The 23,750-nt window shown below is 35.9% G+C and overlaps 1 protein-coding gene across 2 annotated transcripts in view; it reads left to right on the top strand.

Annotated features, from left to right (window-relative positions):
• Positions 1-23,750, top strand: part of DMD (dystrophin) — a 2,068,501-nt gene that overhangs the window by 889,832 nt on the left and 1,154,919 nt on the right. For both annotated transcript variants that reach the window (XM_080795194.1, XM_080795193.1), the window contains exon 42: positions 4,599-4,793. In XM_080795194.1, the coding sequence (XP_080651320.1) occupies positions 4,599-4,793 (195 nt within the window). The remainder of the gene's footprint in view (positions 1-4,598; positions 4,794-23,750) is intronic.

Genomic DNA, 23,750 nt, shown 5'->3' with positions numbered 1-23,750 from the left:
AAATCATGAAGGAAAAATTTTGTTTTAAAAACTTAGATATAATGCACCATTTGTTTCAAAATGGGATTGCCTCTATCTTGGGCAGTTATGTGGCCCTTCAAGAAATGAACTGTAAGTAATAAAAAGAATGTGATGACTAAACTTTGAGAGAAACCAAAGTTTATTTAAGACTTTATGAATGATACCTATGCCTATGTACATAGTTCAAAATCTTAAAACTGTTTTCACTTCAACTTTAAGTTTTATGAATCACAGTTTTATCCTATCATAATCCTTTTAAGCATCAACTGAGCTTCCCATTTGTTAATAAAAATAGGTACTTTGGGGCTTTCTTCCACTTCTTGATTTTCATTTCCAGAAAATGAGGATAGTATACTCATTTGTGTATATATCATTAGAAGTGAATATGAACAGAGAGAAATAAAATGAATTAGTATGGCTACAGTTCTTCCTTGCTAATGATGCATGAATTTCTATAATGATATAAGGTGGTAAAGAACATTAACAAAAGCAAGTTGATTTTCAAAAGGTTAGACAGGATTTGTACACATCAGAATTCAGAAGGCTATAATTATTCAAGGCAGAGTTAATGAAATTCAGATGAAAAGGCAAAATCTGAATATGAGTGTATGGATTATGCATAAAGAGGAGAAAATGAGCATGATACTTACAATTATACTGATTTTTTTAATAACTGTGTGAAATTTTTATTAAACCAAATGGAAAGTCATTCATTGGATATAGTTTATTTATTATAGAACTGCATGACTTTGTCAAAAACAATGATGTATTTTAAAGAGTAGATAGTAAACTAGATCTCTAAATTTCTGACTCTGTTGATTAAAAATTTTTAGTTGTTTCTTATATTTTAAACTTATCATACATTTCTCTGTATTAAAATGTATTGGATCTATTACAACTTTATACTAAATGAGAATAGTCAAGATACATAAGACTGAATTTTCTAGAAAATGAATTGATAGTTTCCCAATGGTGTCAAAGAATTATTCTGAAATTATTCTGAGGACTATCCCTCAGCTTTCTCTATTCAGATGATAAGCACCACTTAACTTCTCCTGTCTATGATGATGAGATGATAAGAGAAACTAAGTCCTCTAATATATCAGTCTTCATTAAATATTTTCAATACGTGGTCACTAACCTTTTTCAATTTAATTTACAAAATACATCTGAATCAGTGTTCACAGGTAATTGTAACTGGAAGGCATTATAGGCGTTCTAATTTACTTTTTTTTTTTTTTACAAAAGAAAAAAAAATTAGTTTATCAGTAGTTTAGAATAACAAAGATTGCAATGTTTTCTTTGTATCTTTTCTAAAGTGATAGACTGTGTCTTTCTATTTCTTTGATTATTCTCATCAGCTATAACGGTTTTAATATTTCTCAATATTCTGAAGATTGTCTTCATGCCTTGTATGAGCGTGGAGTAAATCAGTTGTGGTATAGTTAGTCCACTTATTTTCATAAATTGGTACCAGTTGCTCTAAGGCTGTATATGATAGTCTTGAAAATAATTGCAATATACATGTTAATAGGACATAGCCTATATGCAATACAATGGCTAATGCTTCTTTGAAGTGCATTGCAATCAGGTCAGTGATGGCTTCATCATTTAAGAAAAGAAAAGGCATAAAGAGTTTATAGAACCAGATACCAAATGTCAATTTTTTGAAAAATTCTGAATTTCAATAGATGCCACTAACATTCCCCTATAAGAGATTTCCATTGAAATATGGTTAGAAATGGTTTTCTCTTGATGTGATGATGAATACTTATTATGTAGAAAAGAAGACATGAATCAATATGTAATAAAATAATTTATGCCAGACATTTAGTCAAGTAGTGAAAAGCTTAACAAATGAGAAGCCAGTGTGCTATTTACCTTCTTAGAGTTCTAGGTGAGGACTATAGCTAGTGCAAATCTTTTTTTTTTTCTTTCTTTTTAAGATTTATTTATTTGAGAGGCAGGGTAGAAGGAAAGAATCTTTCAAGCAGACTCCACACTGAACACAGAGTCCAACTTGAGGCTGGATCCCACAACCCATGAGACCATGACCCGAGAAGAAATCAAGAGTTGGATGCTTTACTGACTGAGCCACCCAGGTCCCCTACAGCCAGGGCAAATCTTATTTGTTGAGATTTAACACTCCAGTCTTCAGAACTGTGTGTTTAACATTAATTATTATTTACATAAATTAATTTTTAAAGAAAAAATTTGAGTATAGTTAAAGCACAATGTTACATTAGTGTCAGTCATGCCTTTTTATGTAAAATTCTGGTATGTACAACAACATGCCATTAACCACAAACACCAAAGAATTAGAAACTTGGGTTTTCAATTTTGTTTCAGAAAGTTAAGTCCAAGGCAATAAGTCAAATGTGAGTTTATTTTTTATGTCTTTTTTCTCTATTGTATTTAACTGTTCAGTTAAATCCCTTGCTATGTATAATCCATAACTATTATATTTGGAAGTCATCAGTATGAATTTAAGATAGATGTGAGTACCTCAAGTGTAGATGATGAAGATCAGGGAATGTACATGTCAAAAAAGAAGCAGAAAGAGAATGTAAAGAACTTAGAATTATTTTCCTTTTAAGAGAAAATGATGAGGATGACATTAAAACATTTTGGAACCCACATTGATTTTTTAAATGAAACTCAGATGTTTTTAAAATATTTTGAAGTTATGTCTCATTCTAACAATAAACTCCTTGGTGAGACAAAAATACACACATACATACTTGTGTATATGCATATCTGAAAGAGATAAACCACTACTTCTACCCAACTTTGTCCCTAATAACAAAACCCACTAATCTGTAAAAATTTAGAGGTATAAAATGTATATAATTAAAAAGAAAGAAAAAGTCACCATTATGGAAACACAGTATGGGAACATTCTTGTTTCAGATAACATAGAACTGTCTTTACCCCAGGAATTGAAGAAACTGATGCAAAGAAAAACAACTTACTAACTTAGAAATTTTTAAGAACAATAGTCACCAGTGTAGTAGAATATATGGAAGTCACAGTGAATTTGCTTGATTTGTGTTAGCTGTACTAGTTAGTATGAAATTAATGTGTCCATGAAAATTGTGCATTCAAATGTCTGCTGATTTATTTTTCTTTAAAATTGGTGGGAAGTTTTGTTTGAAATGAAGAGATTGAGAATTTGAATTTCAAAATATGTGGTTAAATATGAAGATTGTCCTTTTTAAACTCTAGCCCAAAATTCTAGTATTATTTGAAATGTAAAATTATCATTCTTTCATCATGAAGGAATATGTACCATATATTTAGTCACGATATATACACAACATCAAACTTTGTAAAAAGTGTAATTATGTCATTTAAGCTAATTTGTGTAATTATGTGAATTTACAGTGTCATAAGTAAATGAGACATATAGATTGCAATTAGTTTTATATTATGTAAGAACTGAGTACAAGAATCCTGGACCTGAGAAATTAATAGGAAAGTATAAATAGAGCAGTTTATAATTTGACTTATCTTTACATGAATTCAGTCTGAGATCCTAAACTTAATTTAATTACATTGCTGCAAAAATGGGATGGTCTTGTCATAAAACCTGTGCAGTAATAGATGCCTGTGTTAGCATGCTGATCATCAGAACTACTCTAGAGACTCTGCCACTGAAACCCTTAGTTGACCTCATCAACAGGCAGATGGCAGTTGATCAATTCAAAACAGAGTTACTGGAAAACTAATTTCAATTACAAGCAGTTTGTTGCTTATAGTAGAGACAGAAGAGAGCAGAGGTCATGTGTCTTTCTGAATTTGTGTGCCAAATAGTATTTATTTCATGGTCTTATAAGGAGTAAGGAAAGAGGCACTATTGGCCTAATGCAAAAGGATTCTAAGCTCCAAATGTCCGTCAATCATAGTACTTGAATGGCAGGTAGGAAAAGTGTGGACATAGGAGAGGCTAGTGCTTCCTTAGACCTTAGGGCTTTCTGGAGTTCTTATTAAAATGTGAATTCCAACCTCAATCTTTCTTATCTAGTACATTAGCAGCTTAACTTAACAGGAAATTAGCATTAAAGAGGAGAGCTGATGTCTGGAATTTGGAGAAGGGTGCTGAATGTAAAAGTATATACCAGCCAAAATTGCTTTGTCCCTCTTGTACCTCAATCTAGTTTAGGGGAAAAAAGTATAGGAGAGGTTTCTTTGGGAGGAAAAGCACTGATGTAGAGCCCCTACCATTGTATCCCATACATAATTTTCTAGGAAGCTTAGAATTACATTTTTAAAACCAGTTGTAAAAATTATCCTTTCCTTAGAGTAAAACTATCCTTCTCGTGACCCTATGGCTCTTGGCCTTTCATTCTTATACTCATGGTGCTAATGTGTATGTATCTCTTATTTTTTAAATGCTTCTAATACTTTTTGTGAGAAGAGGGTGTAAAAATAATAACCTTTTTACTAGACTTATCATCATGCACTTTTTATTCACTTTCAGCCCTCTGTCAGCTATAAACTGGAATTTATTAAACTCGGTAGAGATCTTTTCATTATCAGGAAGCTAAAAGAATTCTTCTTTTGTATGTCTATACCAGCACACTGTCCATGAAGAGTCGGTGATGGTGATGACTGAAGATATGCCTTTGGAAATCTCTTATGTGCCTTCTACTTACCTGACTGAGATCACTCATGTCTCACAAGCCCTATCAGAAGTGGAACAACTTCTTAATGCTCCCGAACTTTGTGCTAAAGATTTTGAAGATCTCTTTAAACAAGAGGAGGCTCTGAAGGTAAAAGCAAAGCAATTTTATTAGATTTTTACAAGATGTTCACCTAGATCATTTGCAGTACCAGAACAATTAACTTAAATGTACACACTTAAGCTATTTTTACTTAGATATGGAATTCCTAAAACAGTTTACAGGATGGTTAGTTCTAGAAATCTGGGATAGAAAGAGAAATGTAAACCAGAAGAGGTATTTTATAATATTTAATGTTGGGAGCCTTTCTAAAATGAGGCAACAGACAAAAGTAATAGTTTTACATAGATTCAGGGCAGAAAGGACTTACCAAAACCATGCTTTGATGGAGTAACTGTATATTCTCAATTAATATATTCCTTTCTTCTCCCATAAAAGAGAGTAGATGAGATTTTAAATGATATCTATTGCATACAGTTTTAGCTTTATGTTTTCTACTTATAATATGTATATTCAACTTTGAATTAGTGCCAGTATCAGTACTAGAATACATGGAATCTGAGTGAGTAGAAAGTAATGAAATATTTCTTTAAAATTCCCAGGCAAAGACTACCACCCAAATCCAGGGTTTTTCAAACCACCAACTGCGTTTTGGAATCCCACACTAAGACAAAATATTATGAGGCAATAGTCTTTGAATTATAGAGGAAAGTGTCTGAAGATAGATGAATATAGCATCAAGAAAATGTACATAATAATGTGTGTCTCAAGATAATTTTTGTGATCATACATTTTATACTCAAAATGAAATAGTATAGCCAGAGCTCAGTATTTTTCAATGCAAATAGTGTGAGATTATAGACAGAAGATAAGTTTGCTCTCAGCAGCACCTATTAGCCAAAATATTTTTACTCTAAATGATTTCTTGGGAGCTCATTCCATATCACACATTTGTCTGCATAAGTATACAGATAGATAAAGCTGTTTGTTTTGGAAATCAGAGCTTCAATATCTTGAGTGACTTGCATTTATTATCTTACATTATATGAAGTAAGCTATAAAATTGCATCCTAAAATAAAATAAGAAAGGCAGGGATCTCTGGAACTATGCCATCTACTTCAGTATGGTACTTTCTTACTCTTTTTGAAATAAAAGTCAGATTGCTGGTGGATGCAGTGAAGAAAAGAAACCTGATCAATTGACAAAGGAGACATGCCAACACTCTTGTCATTATTCACATTAACTAATTTCACATGACAGCACAGTTTATAAGTTCATCATTGTCATTCAACATATAAATCACTGCTAATGAGCTAATATTCATTTCATTCTATGTTCCCAGACATATGGGTCAGGAGAGCAGTGACCTTGAACTTATTAAGTTGCCAATTGAGTATCTTTGTCCTCATACCTCTTAACCTGGCACTCTCAGAACGATGGGCCTCTGGCTACACTCAGCTAATCATTTGTTCTTTCAGATATGTTTAAGAGTATTATAGCTGATGCCAATTGTGATTGTATCGATTACTGTGGTTTGTAAAAAGGTATCATTGCAGGTTTAATTTCACTGGATTATTGAATCCTCATTAGATGCAGTTTTGGGCATAATTCCAGCTCACTACCAACAAATCTCCGGCAGCACACAAATGGGCTTCCTACCTTTGTGGGCCTTTTGAAAGGGGATAGTTTGATCTCAGTCTTTTCAATGAATATGTATTTCCTCTTAAAGGCATTCATCATTGTCATTATCCAGTAGTAAAAATAGAAAAATAGTGCATAAATTGTACAGCTGCTGGTTGGGAAGGTTTGAAATTAAATTGTGGTTGATTTTATTACTGACAGATTTGCATGAATCAAATTACAGAACTGTAGTAGGTATTGCTGTGGTTTAACATACATATTTCTTTAAAGTACAATATGACACAAGTGATATGTAATAAGTTAAAATAATTACTTTCTGAACATAATAAAACTAATACAGCACATACAATTTCCATAGATTTATTGAATCAGAAAGCTACCTAATCATTTTGACAAGAATAAAGCAGAAAAACACCTATTTACATATGGAAATCTGCATTAAATAGCTAATACATTAGCTAAGGCAAAGCTAGCAGTGAATGAGGAACATACACATAAGTAATATTTATTCTTATATTAAAGCCAATATTCGCATTGTGAATTGATTGTGTTTATTTATATGTAAAAAGTTATAATATTCATTGCACAAAGGATAGCACACTAGTTTTGGAAGAATTTAAATTTTTGAAAGTTTCAGTCATTATTTTTTAAAAAAAATGTCAATTGTCTTAGAATTTGCTAAAATATAATTACTACGTTAAATCATCAAATTTTGCTTTAAACTGTCCCATATGAAAGCATGAGCATAAAAGAGAGTAAATGGTGATTCCAGGTACTGGGGGCAGGGGGAAATGGGGAGTTGATATTAAGTGGGTATAAAATGCAAAAAGAATCAGTTCTAGAGATCTCCTGGACAACGCTGCACCTATAGGTAACAGTAACGTAGTATACACATAAAAATTTGTTGAGAGGGTGGATATTGTATTAAATGTTCTTATGACAATAAAAATAATAATGAGGTACCAACACAGAACTTTTTAAGTTTCTAAACTTTTGCCCCTGAGAGGTTTAAATATTTGACCTCTTGTCACGAAAGCAGCAATAATTTATTTTAAGAGGCCCAGTGGAAAGGATTTATACTAATGCCTCCATATACCTGACTTTACTGAAATCTTTGGTTGTATTGGTGTCTGCATTATTCTTGGGGCCTCACTTGTACCCCCTCCACATTCAGGGCTCCCTGTACTTTAACTGGCAGTTGCCAATTGCAAGTACCTGGGACTCTGCCTAGGGGTGTCTCAACTCATAAGTGTCAGAGAGTTAAGGCTCTGTATCCCCACATCTCCCAACAAATCTCAACCAATGACAGCTGGCTTTCTGTGGATAAAGGGCACTGCTCATCCACATCTTCAGCTGCAGAAACTCTGAGACATGCTCTGCACTTTGACCTGAAATTCCCCAGCAGACTGAGACCCCACTGTGCACAGTAGGAACTTTCCAAATATTAATGTGGTTAACTGGTTTCCTCTCCTACTCTCTCCACTGCCTTACTGGTGCTTCCTAGGATCACTCCCAACTAAATCCCGTGCATATGCATTCTAGTCTTAGAATTAGCTTCTCAAGCATCCAACCTATGAAAATTTTGAAAGAAATAATGGCATATGCATAATTTAGTCAGCACTCACTAACAGAAATCTTGGAAAATATTCCTTTCAACTTGATGGGCAATTCCCCAGTGACCATGCTACTTCTTCAATAAGGAGTTCCTTAGTTGCTCAGTTAGACCTTGGCCTTAAGAAAGGTGAAGTCTTAGGGCAAAAGTAAGAGCATGGCTTAGAATAAGGATGACAAATATGTTTTATCTTTCACCATAATGAAAAATCAATGTTCTGGGGCGCCTGGGTGGCTCAGTGGGTTAAAGCCTCTGCCTTCAGCTCAGGTCCTGATCCCAGGGTCCTGGGATTGAGCCCCACATCGGGCTCTCTGCTCAGTGGGGAGCCTGCTTCCTCCTCTCTCTCTGCCTGCCTCTCTGCCTACTTGTGATCTCTGTCTGTCAAATAAATAAATAAAATATTAAAAAAAAGAAAAATCAATGTTCTTCTGGTGATCAGGTACTCTTAATAACTTGCATATATTAACTAATTCAATCCTCACCACAACTCTGTGAAATACTTAAAATTATTTTCCACATTTTAAGATGAAGAAACTGAAAAAAATATGAAGTAACTTGACACAGTTGGGACACATAATATTGATGGAGCAAGGATTTGAAGCCAAGCAAAGTAGCTCCAGGATCTGAGCTATAAACCATTATACTAAACCTCCTCACACAAAAATTTTTCTAGAGCACTATGTTGAGCATAGCAAAGGTGACTTTGGGCAAAACACAGTAGAATACTGAGGTCTGTCATGCCCAGTTTATAGGGAAAATGTTCCGGGTTCTAATTCTCAATGAATCCATGAAAGTTTAAGAAGAGTCCATAAAAGGAAGGAAGGAAGGACAGAATTAGGATAGAAGGAAGGTAGAAAGATGAAAAGAAAAGGAAGGAAAGAGAGAAGTCAGACATGAATCATTTTGATTCTCTCATCTAAACTGATGATTCTGGTTGAGAATAAACAGATGTTATGGTTGAGGTAGATAAATTTTTTGTATTTTTAGAAGGCAAGAGGGTGACAAGAAGTGTGGGTACATGAGCAAATCTCACAGATGCTGACAGGATACTTGGGCCCAATGCAGAGTTTAGATAGGATCTAGAAGCAGAAGCAGCTGTTCAACTTCAACAGTACTGGAAAGAGCTTGATGTGAGCTTAAAAAGCCAAAGACTGTAAATCAAAGTCACTCAGTCTTCTTTGACTGGGACAGCTTTTTTGTAGGGCCCTCAAGACCTAAAAGGAAATTGTTAGGACAGACTGCTAAGAGGGGTGCCTGGGTGGCTCATTCAGTTAAGTATCTGCCTTCAACTCAGGTCATGATCTCAGGGTACTGGGATCAGGCTCCCTCCTCATCAGGGAGCCTGCTTCTCCCTCTGCTCTTACTTCTGCTAGTGCTCTCTCTTTCTCTCTCAAATAAATAAAAAATAAAATCCTTAAAAAAAAAGAAAGAAAGGCTGTGAATTTAACAAGTGAAGTTTTATTTCTTCAAACATATTTATTAAGCTCTTACTGTGTACCTGGCATCACTCTAAGTGCTTAAAAAACAGTGAGCAAAATTAATGGACTCCGCCCTCATACAGTTTTAATTATAGCAGTGGGAGACAGAATATAAGCAAATAAACAAATAATCAGTACATTTAAATATGATAGTTATTATTAAAATTATTTTAAAAAGAAAACACAGAGGCATGAGGGGTATAAAACTACCAAAGGGGCAGGTGTAGGTGGAATGGCAAGAAGTGGGATTGTGATTTTAAATAAGGTGAATGTTAGAACAAAGATTTGAAGAAGCTAAGGGAGTCAGCCTGGCACTCAGCCTTACTGTCTGGACATAGTAAATACTCAGTGCAGAGGCCCACACGTTGGGAGTGTACGTAACTTGATCAGTGAACAGTAGGAAGGCCAGTGTGCCTGGAGGAGAATAAGCCAGAGGAAGGTGGTAGGACGTCAGATCAAAGGGGCTCTGAGGGTCCAGATTGTGGAGGGCCTGGTGGGCCATTGTAAAGACTCCATTTGACTCTGAGTGAGATAGGAGCCATTGTAGACTTTTGAGGAGATGAATGACATGATCTGATTTATATTTTTAAAGGATTACATTGCTCAAGGGGCATCTGGGTGGCTCAGTCAGATGAACATCCGGCTCTCGGCTTTGGCTCAAGTCATGGTCTCAGGGTTGTGGGATTGAGCCCCACATCAAGTTCCATGCTCAGTGAGGAGTTGGCTTGAGATTTTCTCCCTCTCCCTTTGCCCCTCCCTACTCACTGCTCTCTAAAATAAATAAATAAATCTTTTGAAAAAAGAATTACACTAAGTAATAGTGTAGAACTATAGGGGATCAAGAATAAAAACATGGAGGGCAATTGGAGAAGAGAGGCTGATGGCCTGGGCAAGGGTGGGGAAAGGAGAGATTTTCAGATTCTGGTAATGTTTTCCATGTGGAGATAACAGATTCTTTTCTGTATCCACACCAAAACTTGAGCATGGATGTATGAAGACCTATTCTTAGCAGATTTGAGGCTGAGGAGAATTTAGGTGTCCTGTGAATTTGACAAAGGACTCCTTGAGGCAAGTAAGATTTCCTCTCATTGATATTTACACTTTGCCCCTAGTGTACTGAAGCAGGGGCAAAAGGACTGGAAATGAGATCTTATCAGCCTGATCAAGATCTTTCTCGTTTGGAATCTATTTTATCACATTTAAGCATAAATTGAATAATGCTAGTCACTTGAATGAGGACAAAACTAATGTCATGAGCAAACTGTTTTTCTAGTCTGCTATTAGGGTAACCAAATAATAGAAGGAGATACCTCATGTACAAATCTGAACAAAGTATTTTAATGAAAATAAAAGAATGTTTCTGTGCATGTGTACTACAGGGGCATGTTAGAGAAAGGGCTAGATTTTCCCCCAATTTAATAATGTTAAAACAAGAGAAGTTCACAATTATTATAGATTAAGTAATCATGGAGCATACAAAATGTCAAAGCAAAATTTGATTATTGATGCTTTCTGACTTCTACTTAAATTTAATGTGTTACCACATTGTAAAAACTGATCTTTTGGACTTTGTATAACATTTTGAATAATGTAATCATTTAGCAATTTCTCTGAGGAAAATCACATTTTTCAGCTAACACATTTATTCATTTATAATTCCTTTCTTCTTCTGCTTTTATGATTGCAGATTTATTTGTTCAATTTTCTCTTTATATTTGTGAATTACTTTACAAATATTAATCTATTCAATGTGATTTAAATCCTACTTCAATCATTTCTATAGTACTTAATTTTTCATTCCTCTAATGATGAAGAGATTATAGATATTTACTGCATTGTAGCTGTGCCCACTTCGTATTTATTTGTTTTCATATAGCTTTCTTTTATATTTTATACATGTCTCTTTTATAGGAAATTATTCATTCTTTTCTCCCTGAGAGTATTTCATCAGGCCCAGCAGTTGTCCTACTTTGACTTCTTGCAGCACAGTACTCCCATCTTTGCTAAAATGTACTTTAAGAAGCCAATCCACTGCATTTCTCCCAGTGAGACTATGTTGATAATCCCCATCCTATAAATTCTAGAAGTCAGAAACTTTCACATTAAGACGTTTAGTTCATGTGGATGGTAGAAATTTTGAGGTTGCAGTTAAGGTGTGGGGATGTTTTCCTTCTATTCATGACTCACTCATTCAGGCTGTTCTTTGACCAGTTAAGATTGTCATTTTTGATCTGTGATACATAATTACTGATTTGTTATTTATGCAAGGACCATGCATCATCCTATGGAGAATGTTTTGGCCAAAATATATAGTTGTATTTACAAAGTGTTTTTCACATGTGGACCATAAACCATGCAGAAAAAATCAAAAGGGCAACTTACCATAAAGCCACTAAAAATAACTTTAAAATTTTTCCTTAGAAGCTCAGAAAAATCTAATTAATAAGTACTTCAATGCCTTTTGATTGAACACTCTTCACAATTTGATATGTCATTAATGTAGTGCCTGGTAGCTGGATGGAACACAAAGAGGATAAGAATTAGATTTATATAGGGTGTTGCCTTCATCTGTCAGATAAAGACAAATTCCAGAGAGTGAAAATGAACTGGAGTTTGAGTCTTTGGTATGCCAATTTCTCTTTTTCCAATTTTAAGATAGATCTACTCCCCAATGGCTGCTGTCACAACAGCTACTAATGGGTTTCTCTAATCTTTTTTTCTTAGAAATGAAAGTTGTGTGCTCTTCCGTTAACCAAGTTACAAAGGGTCTCAAGGCACTTTTATTCACTAAAACTGCTTAAAGCTATTATTTCCCCCTTCGCAAAATGTGGAAACAATAGTGCAGGGTTTTATAAATCTAAAAACACATACACATGTGTTTAAGTATATGTACACCCATTTAACTGGAGTGCTACCTTGATTGTGAGAGTGATACAGAGTCAGCAGCAGCAAAAGATACAGTTTTCACCACTTGGAATGGTTTGCAAATGAGCCAGCTGCTCCTTCTGACCTCTTCCCCATGGTGACCACCAAAGATCACATGCACAACCAGTAGGCATAAAAAACAGTATTTTGGGGGCGCCTGGGTGGCTCAGTGGGTTAAGCCTCTGCCTTCGGCTCAGGTCATGATCTCAGGGTCCTGGGATTGAGTCCCACATCAGGCTCTCTGCTCAGCAGGGAGCCTGTTCCTCCCCTCTCTCTCTGCCTGCCTCTCTGCCTACTTGTGATCTCTGTCTGTCAAATACATAAATAAAATCTTAAAAAAAAAAAAACCACAGTATTTTGTTGTTGTGGTTCACCACTGTATCTACAACTCCTAGAACAGTACCAAGCACTTAATAGGCACTCAGTGCACATCTGTTGAAGGGACGAACAGTAGTCTTGTAAATCCAGATATGGACTCCATGATCAAAGAGGACAGAGCAATGTTAATCAGTACCAGACCTAAAAAGAGAAACAAAATTAGCCTCTTGCACATTATATTCTTACACACTGAGTTAAATCATCCAGACATAGGCAAAGTCTAACAATCTATGCATGTATACTAGCGTGGAGAATTTACTCTACCTAGGTTTGTACATACTGAATTTTAAGCCAATCATTTATGAAAATGTGTGGCAGGAAATCCACAAGTAATTGAAATATCAGTAATATTTTATATTCACTGAGGTTCCATTATATGGTTATGACAGGCAGTAGGATACAGAGGTTGGTAAAGCACTGGATTCGAACATAAAAGACAAAAATTCACATACCAAATCTGACTCTTTCTGGTTGTGTCCTTGAGCAAATCACATAAGTCTCAGTTTTTTTAACTTTGAAATTATATTAATGATAATACCTGTCACAGCCTTTCCGGCAGTACGATTGTGAAGATAATGAAAGCATGTGGGATCATATGGAAAAATTCTTGTAAAAAGTGTGTAATTATTTAAGTTTTACAATTTTAAACCCATACTACTTCATCAAATATCTAAAATCCTAAACATTATTTTAAATTAAATTTTCATATACATCTTAAACAAATGATCTTTTAAAAAGTAGTATACCTCATACAATTGCATATTTATATGTAGAAAACTTTAAATAAAATGTTGACAACAACATAAAATATACATAAAGTTATTTCCAGATTTGGCAAATAGCCTAAAGGTTAAAAAATTTTGATGTCAAAGAGAATGCACATAGGTTTTAAAAAAAATTTGTTTTTGACAAAAACTTCTTTTAGAGAATCTTATTTACTGTCAGTCATTTTCCTCTAGTATATTTCCATTGCTAAGTATTACTTATTTGGGGATAAAATTTTCATTCTTCTAATAATTTTAGGTGCTAAATAAATAACTCACTGTTTTAGATTTCTCTTGAGGATGTGAGAACTCGAGATCATTCCTAGTTTCTATGCACTATGGCTTTTACCAAGAATAGGATGCTGTTTTTTTTAGGTTGTTTTGTTGTTTTGTTTTGTTCTGAGTTTTGTTTTCCAGTGAAATATGTTGAATTCATTTTTTCCCTACTCTTTTTCAGTAATTTAAAATTCATTGTTCAGATTTCGGAACTCTGGCTTATTAACTACTTAAAAGCATTGGCATGTAGTTCTAATTGAAGAATGATTTCCTTAGTAGTGTATTTTTTCCTTTTCTTGGGGTTCTGAGATTTTTTTTTGTTATTATGTGTTTTTTTTTTCCTTTTGCCATTTAGAAAGGCCAGTCTGTATTCATTTTACTTCTTAAATTGGTAATCATGAGCATGTTAATACTATAATAGCATTCATTTGAGCCTTATGAATTGACATTATGTAGATCAAAATGTTCAAATATTGGCAATTGCATATAGTTCAATCTAATTCAGTGACTTTTTATTCAAGTATGCTTATTTCTAAATCCTAATGCGTATTGTTAAACATTCAAAGAAAAAAAAACAAATACTTTGTATTGTAAATCACATATAATTAATGGATACCAGTTACTACAAATTCCCAAGTTTAATTTGCCCAACCTTAGACAAAAGATTAAAGAATGGTTTCATCATTAGGGGTCTCTGTGGGACTTAGGGTCCTCTTTCTATATCATGTTTTATTCTGTTGTTCTTAAATTTATGTGTTAAGGTTTAGCTCAGAACAACTATATGAAACAGTGGTTTTGCTTTCCTATCTCCCATCTAAAACACTGTAATAGAAAGCATATTCTCCTAACACCAACAGCATCAATCATTTATCAAATGGGCAAAATATTGCCAATAGGTTTCCTATTTTTCCAAAATAGTGTATTGTCATTTGTATTAATTTATACAGATTTAATTATATCTTGTATAGCAGTTATTTATGTACTTGATTGATTACTCAAACTGGACTTTCAGTGCTTTATCAAAATAATAAGATGCTCATGGTGGCCTGTGTGTACAGGATAAAAGGGTATATAGTGAATACAGGAAAGAAAAACATCCCGCCCACATTTTGTAATCCATTCCTCAGTGGCAATCATTTCTTTTAGGTTTCCCTGGATTGCTGTATTGCCTTACAATTTTTCTCCACAAAACCTACCTGCCCCTCCTAAGCTCAGTTACATGAGCCATAAAAGCATGCCCTGGTTCTAAAAATACTGGAAACATAGAATGCCATATGTCTCATTTTGAAGAGAAATAGCATTTGCTCCTCTACAACTCTCCTTTGCTATGTTCAGGAGCTGATTTTTCTATCAAGATATTCAATAAAGTGATTTAGACAATGTGCACGACCCAATACACAATGTACCTATCACAAAATGACTTATGAAATTGTTTCCAGTCTAGCTGGTGCTGATGGACTAGAATCATTGTCTTTGAGGAATACTTGGGGCAGCGAAGTGCAGGTCTTACATTTTTCCTTTTGCTCTTATTGATGCTGTACGGCATCTGAGAAACTTGGGCAGACATAATTCTGAATGAAGGACTTAGGTATCTGAGGTATTGTGAGAAAAGCATGGAGAAACTTAGCCAGATGGACTGCTATTCCACTATTTACTCTAACAGCTAAATAACAAGTAAAAGTAAAATAGAATAAATAGGGAAATAACTGAATATCTCACAACATCTGTTGGGATCCAAATGCCTATCTGCAATGGTTCAAGAACAATGTAACAAATCTTAAGGTTCAGTGATTCCATTCAAATTGGATTTTTATAAGCAAGTTAAGATTCAGAGCTTTGACTGTACTCTTAGGTTCAATTCAACAGATATTTATTAAGGCCCAAATAATGTATTTAACACTCTAAAAGAGAAATATAAGATTTTACCCCTGCACTCTGGTAATTTGTAACATCAATTGGATACAGGTATCATAGTGATACAAACAAGTAGGAAAGACATAATATGGGCAAAATATAGTATAAGGCATAAGTGTAACCAAATCCAGGAAGAGGAGAAAGCAATGTAGAGAGCTAAAACAGAATAATTTTACAGAGGAGAAAACCTTTGAATATCTGTACTTTGGATATATTTGGAATTTTGACAGTACTAATAGCTACCACTTATTCATTATATCCCAGGACATGTTTTAAATTCTTTGCTTGTGGTAACTCAAATGATCATCACAAACAACCCTATATAGAAAGTACTGTTATGCCCATATTCAGAATTTTCCAAGCTGGAGATGGTGGTTTGGGTCACAGTGGTGGCAGGGTCAAATTTTAGATACATCCTGAAAGCAGAGCTCATAGGATTTGGTGGACACTTGCATTCAGGTTGGTCCAGATAGGATTCAAGGGTAACATTAAGAATTTTGTTGTGGGGGCGCCTGGGTGGCTCAGTGGGTTAAAGCCTCTGCCTTCGGCTCAGGTCATGATCTCAAGGTCCTGGGATCGAGCCCCACATCGGGCTCTCTGCTCAGCAGGGAGCCTGCTTCCTACTCTCTCTCTCTGCCTGCCTCTCTGCCTACTTGTGATTTCTCTCTGTCGAATAAATAAATAAAATCTTTAAAAAAAAAAAAAAAAAAAAAAAAAAGAATTTTGTTGTGGACACCTGAAAGAAATGGAGCTACCATTTAACTATATAATGTGAAAAATTGCAAGAGGATGAGGTTAGGCTGCAAGATTTGGTATAAGTTTAATTGTCATATGTTAAGCTTAAGATGTTTATTAGACATCCTCATAAATATCAGAGAGACAGCTGGATATATGTAAGTCACAGTTTAGGAGAGGATCTTGATTAGAGATATACATATGGGAATGATTATGAGTAATTTGTTAGCTCTTCTTCACACTTGCTCACAAAAGGTATCTTTTCCTCTGTTCTTTTCCCAGCCCTCTTTCTTTCTAATGACACTTCTGTGGACAATCTCGGCCACTCCCATGACCTAAATATCAGTTTGACACAAATGGATCTTACTGGTGGAGGTGGGAAATGGCATAAGCAAGATGCCAACATAGTATCATAGACCCACCGCTGATAGCGCCCAACAGAGGGGGCATCCAGCAGATGAAGGGACTCAGTCATTTAATGATCGACTCTGCTTAAGGCCACAGCAAAGTGTTTTCGAATTAACAGAAATAGGATGACTATGTCTTTCTGGCTCACCTTCATATCCCTAGTACATAGAATATGCCTGGCGCATGGTAGGTTTTCAATAGTTACTTGTTGAATTAATGAGTAGGACAGAGGTAGGCAGAGAAGTAGAGAAAAAGCTGGGGCATAGCAGAATGAGGTAAGACCAGGGAGGCCAGGGCTAGTACTGACTGCTGCCGGGGTGGGAGAAGTTGCAGTGAGGAATCTATTGGTGAACTAATAAATAGAAATTTTTTCAGGAACTAATGGGAATTATAGGTATTTATAGGCATCTGCTCACATGAGTCACTTGGAGGAATGAAGACTGAAGAATCACTGGAAAGCAATTTTAGATGAATGGCTGGATGGATGGATGGAGAGAGAGAGAGATTTAAAATGAAGTTCATTATACTTGAAACCAGAATATCATCATATGGAAGTCACTTTTAGGGGAAAGTACCCTAAACAATCAATTTCATACTTTTCATATTATCTTATATGTTTCTATCTCTGAAACTATATTGTTTTAACTTTAAGATAACTTTTTTCCCCTTATGGAAACATTTTTACTAAGGCAGTACTGGCAAAATTTGAAGCAAAATTTTTAAAAGTTTCTGAATATGTTAATACAAACTTTAAAATAGAAGACACAATTTCAGATTAATGTTTGTGTATATATATATATATATATATATATATATATATATATCTAAAATCAACATATTTTAAATTCTACCTTGGTTAAGAGTTTTAAACTCATGAAGGTGTATTTGAGGTTACTCTTTGGTATAAATAGGACTAAAGATGCCTGTAAATTATAGACATCCTTAATTTTTAATTCCGTGCTGAAGTTTAAGCAACTGCTGAATTGAATTTTATATATTGTAAGTGTGAGATGCCCACTAATTTTCATGACCAGAGAAAACAAAACAGAAATGATACTATTTTAAGTACTAGAGATCATACTGACACTCTGTGTCATATTTCTGAGACGAAGAATTTAGTGGCAGGTAAGAAACAACATTGAAATTTCAATAATTTTTTTAAATTTTCATCTTGTTTGCAATAAGTTCAATTTATCAAATACCACCATCCCCTCTTCCAGCCCTGTTCAATTTCTGTCGTATTGACGTTGACATTTGTACAAATAGGTTTACCATTTAGGTGGATAAAAGCATGCTCTGTAATGAAACATTCTGACAACAAGGGAGTAGTTGCTGCTTTACATTAAATAGAAGCAAAACTGAACAGCAGAAATCTGTCCCTTATGATAGAGAAGAGAACGTAGTGAAGAGTTACTTGAGGCCTTTATCTCAACCTGATTAATTGGGAAAAAGGTCCCTTGTTTGGGTCCCTTGATACATGGTCTGTAGTATTTAGTTTCTCTTTTTAACCCATTGAAGGCACTTCTTACCCAGTACTTGAATAAACAAAGTACTTCTAGGTTCAAATTGTTTGTGTTATGAATCCCTTTTAAAGACCAATTCTCTCTAAAGGGAGACTCGTGTTTTTAAATATCATTTTTCTCCAAGTTCGGACTTTTCATGTCTGTGTTATCAAGGGACTCTTATTTAAACCACTAGCTTTCCAACTAGAAATCTGATTTGTAACAGTGTAGTTCATAATCTTCTTTTCAAAAATATTTATTTATTTATTTGAGAGAGATGGAGATAGAAATAATGAGAGAAAGCATGAGTGGGGAGGAGAGGGAGAAGCGGGCTTCCCGTTGAGCAGGGAGAGTGACGTGGTGCTGGATCCCAGGACCCCGGGTTCATGACCTGAGCTGAAGGCAGACACTTAACGAACTGAGTCAGCCACCCAGGCACCCTAGTTCATAATTTTATGTTTTTCCTTATTTGACATAACTGGACTTCATCTTCCAGTTGTGAAAGTTACTGTTTTTTCTCTATTAACAGTGTATAAATAACAGTCTTATTTAACTGACTTGATTCCATAAAGCTGAGTTACACGAATGCTATTTTAAAGTATTAAGGACTTAAACTATATACAGTCAAGTACAAATGCCTTCCAGGAATTAAAGTTTCCTTTCGCAGAGATAGTGACTAACATGCATCTTACCCAACTGAGAGAGAGCGTGGGGAGGTCAGTTCAGAGGAGCATGTCAAAATTAAGAGAAAAAATAACTAAAAAGTGGTTACTTTGTGATTTTGCTATCATATTTTCAGGTAATATAAGGAACTATTCGGGGATAGAAATGAAAATAATATATTCTATACTGATCCTAGGGATTTTTTTATCACCATAGCAACTACAGGGACTATGGTTTCATTTTTACAGGGTCAGAAGCTATAAAGATCACTTATTTCTAGACAAACTAGAAGAGTAAAAAGCTAAAAAAGATCTCGTCTCTGGCTTTAAACTGTGGAAACTGCTACAGAATTTTCTTTGGTGCGTGTACCATTTTTCTGTGTGCAGTGCCTCAGGGACAAGAGCATGTGTAGGGACTTTAAAAAGGATTTCCTGGACTCCAGCCAATTTTGACAACATTCTCTGAAAATACACCAAGGAGCTATTATCTAGATATCCAGGGAGTGTGACATCCCCTGCCCCAGTTTTTGCTTTTTGCTTTTCTCATTTAAGATAGAAAGTTTTCCTGCCTTCGCAACATGCTGCCCAGCATTGCTGAAAGTGTTTATAACCCGATTCTGAGAAATTCTACCACTTTCTAGAGAACTGGGAGTTCTCCAGAGATTTGGATTAAAATCAGGAAGTTCTGCAAGCTCAGATCCTCCGAGTGAGAATGGATGTACCTATTGTGTGTGTGTGTGTGTGTGTGTGTGTGTGCATATGTGTGTGCATGTGTGTGTGCATGCTCATATACACATGCCCGACATCAAAGCCAGAAACAGATGACTTTTATTCTGGTGGGAAAGATCCTCCTTCCCTTCTCTTGCATTTTACCCACTTTGGAGATCACAACTATTTATTTTAAGTGGGTGGGCTCCCAATGTACAGGGAAATGTGGCTGGTTGCCTCAGTGTAAATTTAAGTAATCAGGCTGTCTGTCACCTGGATTTTGGTATCAAATGGAGGAATTGTCAGTTCTGGATTGTTGCCCTTGGGCTGGCAGCCACACTAAAATGGAGTCGATGACTTACATCAGTAGGACATGAGCCAGAGCAAGTGGTAGTGAAATCAGGCAGCCCAGGTCAATCAAATTCACAGAAACAGGAAAGAAGTCACGTTGGTACCTGTTCCTAGCACCCAACCTAATCAAGCTAGCAGGATAGCCCCAACCATTCTGCCCAACGCTGCAGGCTCAGAGCTCTCAGAAGATTGTAATGCAATTTTGCCAGGTGAATAAATGAAAAGAAAGCATATGAAATGACTGTTTGACTACAGTGACTTCTAGGGCATTGATAACGTATACCAGATCCATTCTGTCTTTTTAAAATTTCTGTTGCATTATCAGTTTTGTTTTTATTAGTAGTAAACTTTTCTTTAGTAACAAAGTGTTTTATGTCAAATAAAGTGAACTGCAGTGTAGTACTAAGCCATTTTCAATTTTGTAGTGAAAGAGGATGACAGTGGAAGACTGTTTGCTCTGTCCAGATTTATATTTTCACACTTTGAAGATGGTGGAATTGCTCCAGATAAGATCACCCAAATGACTTCCTGAATTGCCAAGTTGCCTATTCACTCCTGTTCCCAGCTGCACTTGGCTTGTTGGCAGTTCCCTCTCTCCTTCCTGATGCTCTTCCTTCTCTTCGTTTTGAAATACTTTGCTTTTCTGGCTCTCCTCCTAGGTCTGATGACAATTACTCTTCGAGCATATTTATCTTCTTCCTCAGCTGTTCCTTTCCATGGAGGCTCATCCTTAGCCAACCTTTCTTCTCACTGTTTTATTCTAACAAACTTCTCTGAGCAACTCGACCACCTCTTGTGCAATTAAATAACACCAAGGGGTGTTATTCCAGTGATTAGCTATTCTGTATGTAACACTGGTAGAACATAATTTTAACCCTTATTCCTCTAGATAAATAATCTTGTGGTTTATTTCTATGTTAGTGTGCCCTCCTTCCCCTCACATGGTAATATGTGACCTGTCAGATAAATATTATTACCACAGGCTTAAATTGAGTTGCTTAAAAAAATAATGAAGCCTCCTTATTGTAAGGTGTACACAAACTTGAAAACAACATCCTGGAATTTTAGAAACAATCCCCTTTCCTCCCACTCTCTGTCTCTCTCTCTTTCTCTCCCTGAAATTATTCATATCACCAATAACCATAGTGTTTTACCCAGTCTATACCTGGGAGCACAGATGCTTTTTTTTTTTTTTTGGATCCTAACAGAAGCACTAACTTTTACCCCTTACAACTGATATTCTCTAAATCCTTACTTGCATCTATAGCTTCGTCCTCCACCAAGTCAGGTCTTCATGCACCACAGCCATGAAGTCTTAGAATGATGCGCGAAAACCTCCTAAGATCTACGCAAAACCTCCTCCCTGATGCTCTATGTGACTTGTAGAGTTTGTTCAAGACTGCCTCCTAGGAAGCTGTAGGCTCAGCAATAGCCCTTCACTATCTGGTCTAGTCTCCATTTCACACATGGCTAAAATCCACCCCAATTTTTTCTGAAAGTAGGAAAAAACTTTCTTTTTATTGGTACTTATTAAGGTTTTATATTATATTTACCTATTCTGATGGAAACCCAAGACCTATGGATCAGAGAACACATCATTAATTACTCAAGAGCATCTTAGCACTAGTGCACATGCCCCAAATCCCCATGGGGCAATGCTGTGAGAACTGCAAATTTATCTATGTATGCAGGAATAACACTAAGGGAGAAAGTCCCCAAATTTATGGATAACAAAGTTTATGCAAGGCAGCTGGGATATCTGACAGAAAAAGTGATACAGAAACAGAGACCTTTGGTCTGGGGGGCAAACAATTTCTGTCCAGAGAGAGGAAAGGTCTAGGTCTCTTATCCTCAGACTATAAATTGGCACATAAGCAAATGGATCTGGGAAAAGTGTTTCCAGGTCTTTCTGGTACATTGCTCTAGTCTGAACACTAAGGTATGTTTGCTATTCAGTCATCCTTTAACCCAGATGATGGTGCTCTTTGCTCAGAAAGCTCAGACCTTGCAGAAATGTGAAAAGAGGAGCACCTGGGTGGCTCAGGCGGATGAGTCTCTGATTCTGGATTTTGGCCCAGGTCATGATCTCAGGGTTGTAAGATTGAGCCCCATGTTGGACTCCATGCTGGGTGTGAAGCCTGCTTAAGAATCTCTATCTCCCTCTCCTTCTGCCCCTATCCTCCCCTGACTTCCATGTACTCTTTCTCTCTCTCTCTAAAAAAGAAAAAAAAAAAGGAAGAAAAGAGAGAGAAAGAAAAGGGAAAAGGATAAAAGAAAAGAAATGTGAAAAGATGTATGGCCCAACAATAGTCACCATCTCATTTCTCTGCAAAATCTGATGCCAGCTGCCTATTGGATACCTACAGTCTGATGCTCCAAGGCTTCTCAGTATGATCATATGCAAAACTGAACTCAGCACTTACACACACAGAACCTGTTCATCCATCTGAAATCCTTTTACCCAGTGACACCACTATTCATCCAGGTGCACAGGCCAGAAGCTTGGGAATAATTTGAGTCTTTCCTCTTCTTCACTCAATACATAATCATGGAGTTCTGCCAAGTTTTCTTCCTAACCAACTTTCTCAATCCAACTCAAATGTGAATACCAACTAGATACTTAATTATCTTGATGGTTTTTTTTTAATATTTTTTAAATTTATTTTCAGTGTTCCAGAATTCATTATTTATGCACCACACCCAGTGCTCCATGCAATACATGCCCTCCACAATACCACCACCAGGCTCACCCAACCTCCCACCCCTCTCTCCTTCAAAACCCTCAGTTAGTTCCTCAGAGTCCACAGTCTCTCATGGTTCATCTCCCCCTCCAGTTTCCCCCAACTCCCTTCTCCTGTCCATCTCCCCATGTCTTCTGTGTTATTCCTTATGCTCCACAAGTAAGTGAAACCATATGACAATTGACTCTCTCTGCTTGACTTGTTTCACTCAGCACAATCTCTTCCAGTCCTGTCCATGTTTATACAAAAGTTGGGTATTCATCCTTTCTGATGGAGGCATAATACTCCATTGTATATATGGACCATATCTTCTTTATCCATTTGTCCATTGAAGGGCATCTTGGTTCTTTCCACAGTTTGGCGACTGTAGCAATTGCTGCTATGAACATTGGGGTACAGATGGCCCTTCTTTTCACTACATCTGTATCTTTGGGGTAAATACCCAGTAAGTGCAATTGCAGCATAATAGGGAAGCTCTATTTTTAATTTCTTAAGGAATCGCCACACTGTTTTCCAAAGTGGCTATACCAACTTGCATTCTCACCAACAGTATAAGAGGGTTCCCCTTTCTCCACATCTTCTTCAACACATGTTGTTTCCTGTCCTGTTAATTTTGGCCATTCTAACTGGTGTAAGGTGGTATTTCAATGTGGTTTTGATTTGAATCACCCTGATGGCTAGTGATGATGAACATTTTTTCATTTGTCTGTTAGCCATTTGTGTGTCTTCATTGGAGAAGTGTATGTTCATGGCTTCTTCCCATTTTTTGATGTGAGTATCTGTTTTGTGTGTATTGAGTTTGAGGAGTCCTTTATAGATCTTGGATATCAGCCTTTTGTCTGTACTGTCATTTGCGAATATCTTCTCCCATTCCGTGGGTTGCCTCTTTGTTTTGTTGACAGTTTCCTTTGCTGTGCAGAAGCTTTTGATCTTGATGAAGTCCTAAAAGTT

The sequence above is a fragment of the Martes martes genome (assembly GCF_963455335.1).
Source record: "Martes martes genome assembly, chromosome: X".
Classification (NCBI taxonomy): domain Eukaryota; kingdom Metazoa; phylum Chordata; class Mammalia; order Carnivora; family Mustelidae; genus Martes; species Martes martes.
Note: the sequence above shows the minus strand (reverse complement) of the source record. Positions and strands in the feature narration are given on the sequence as shown.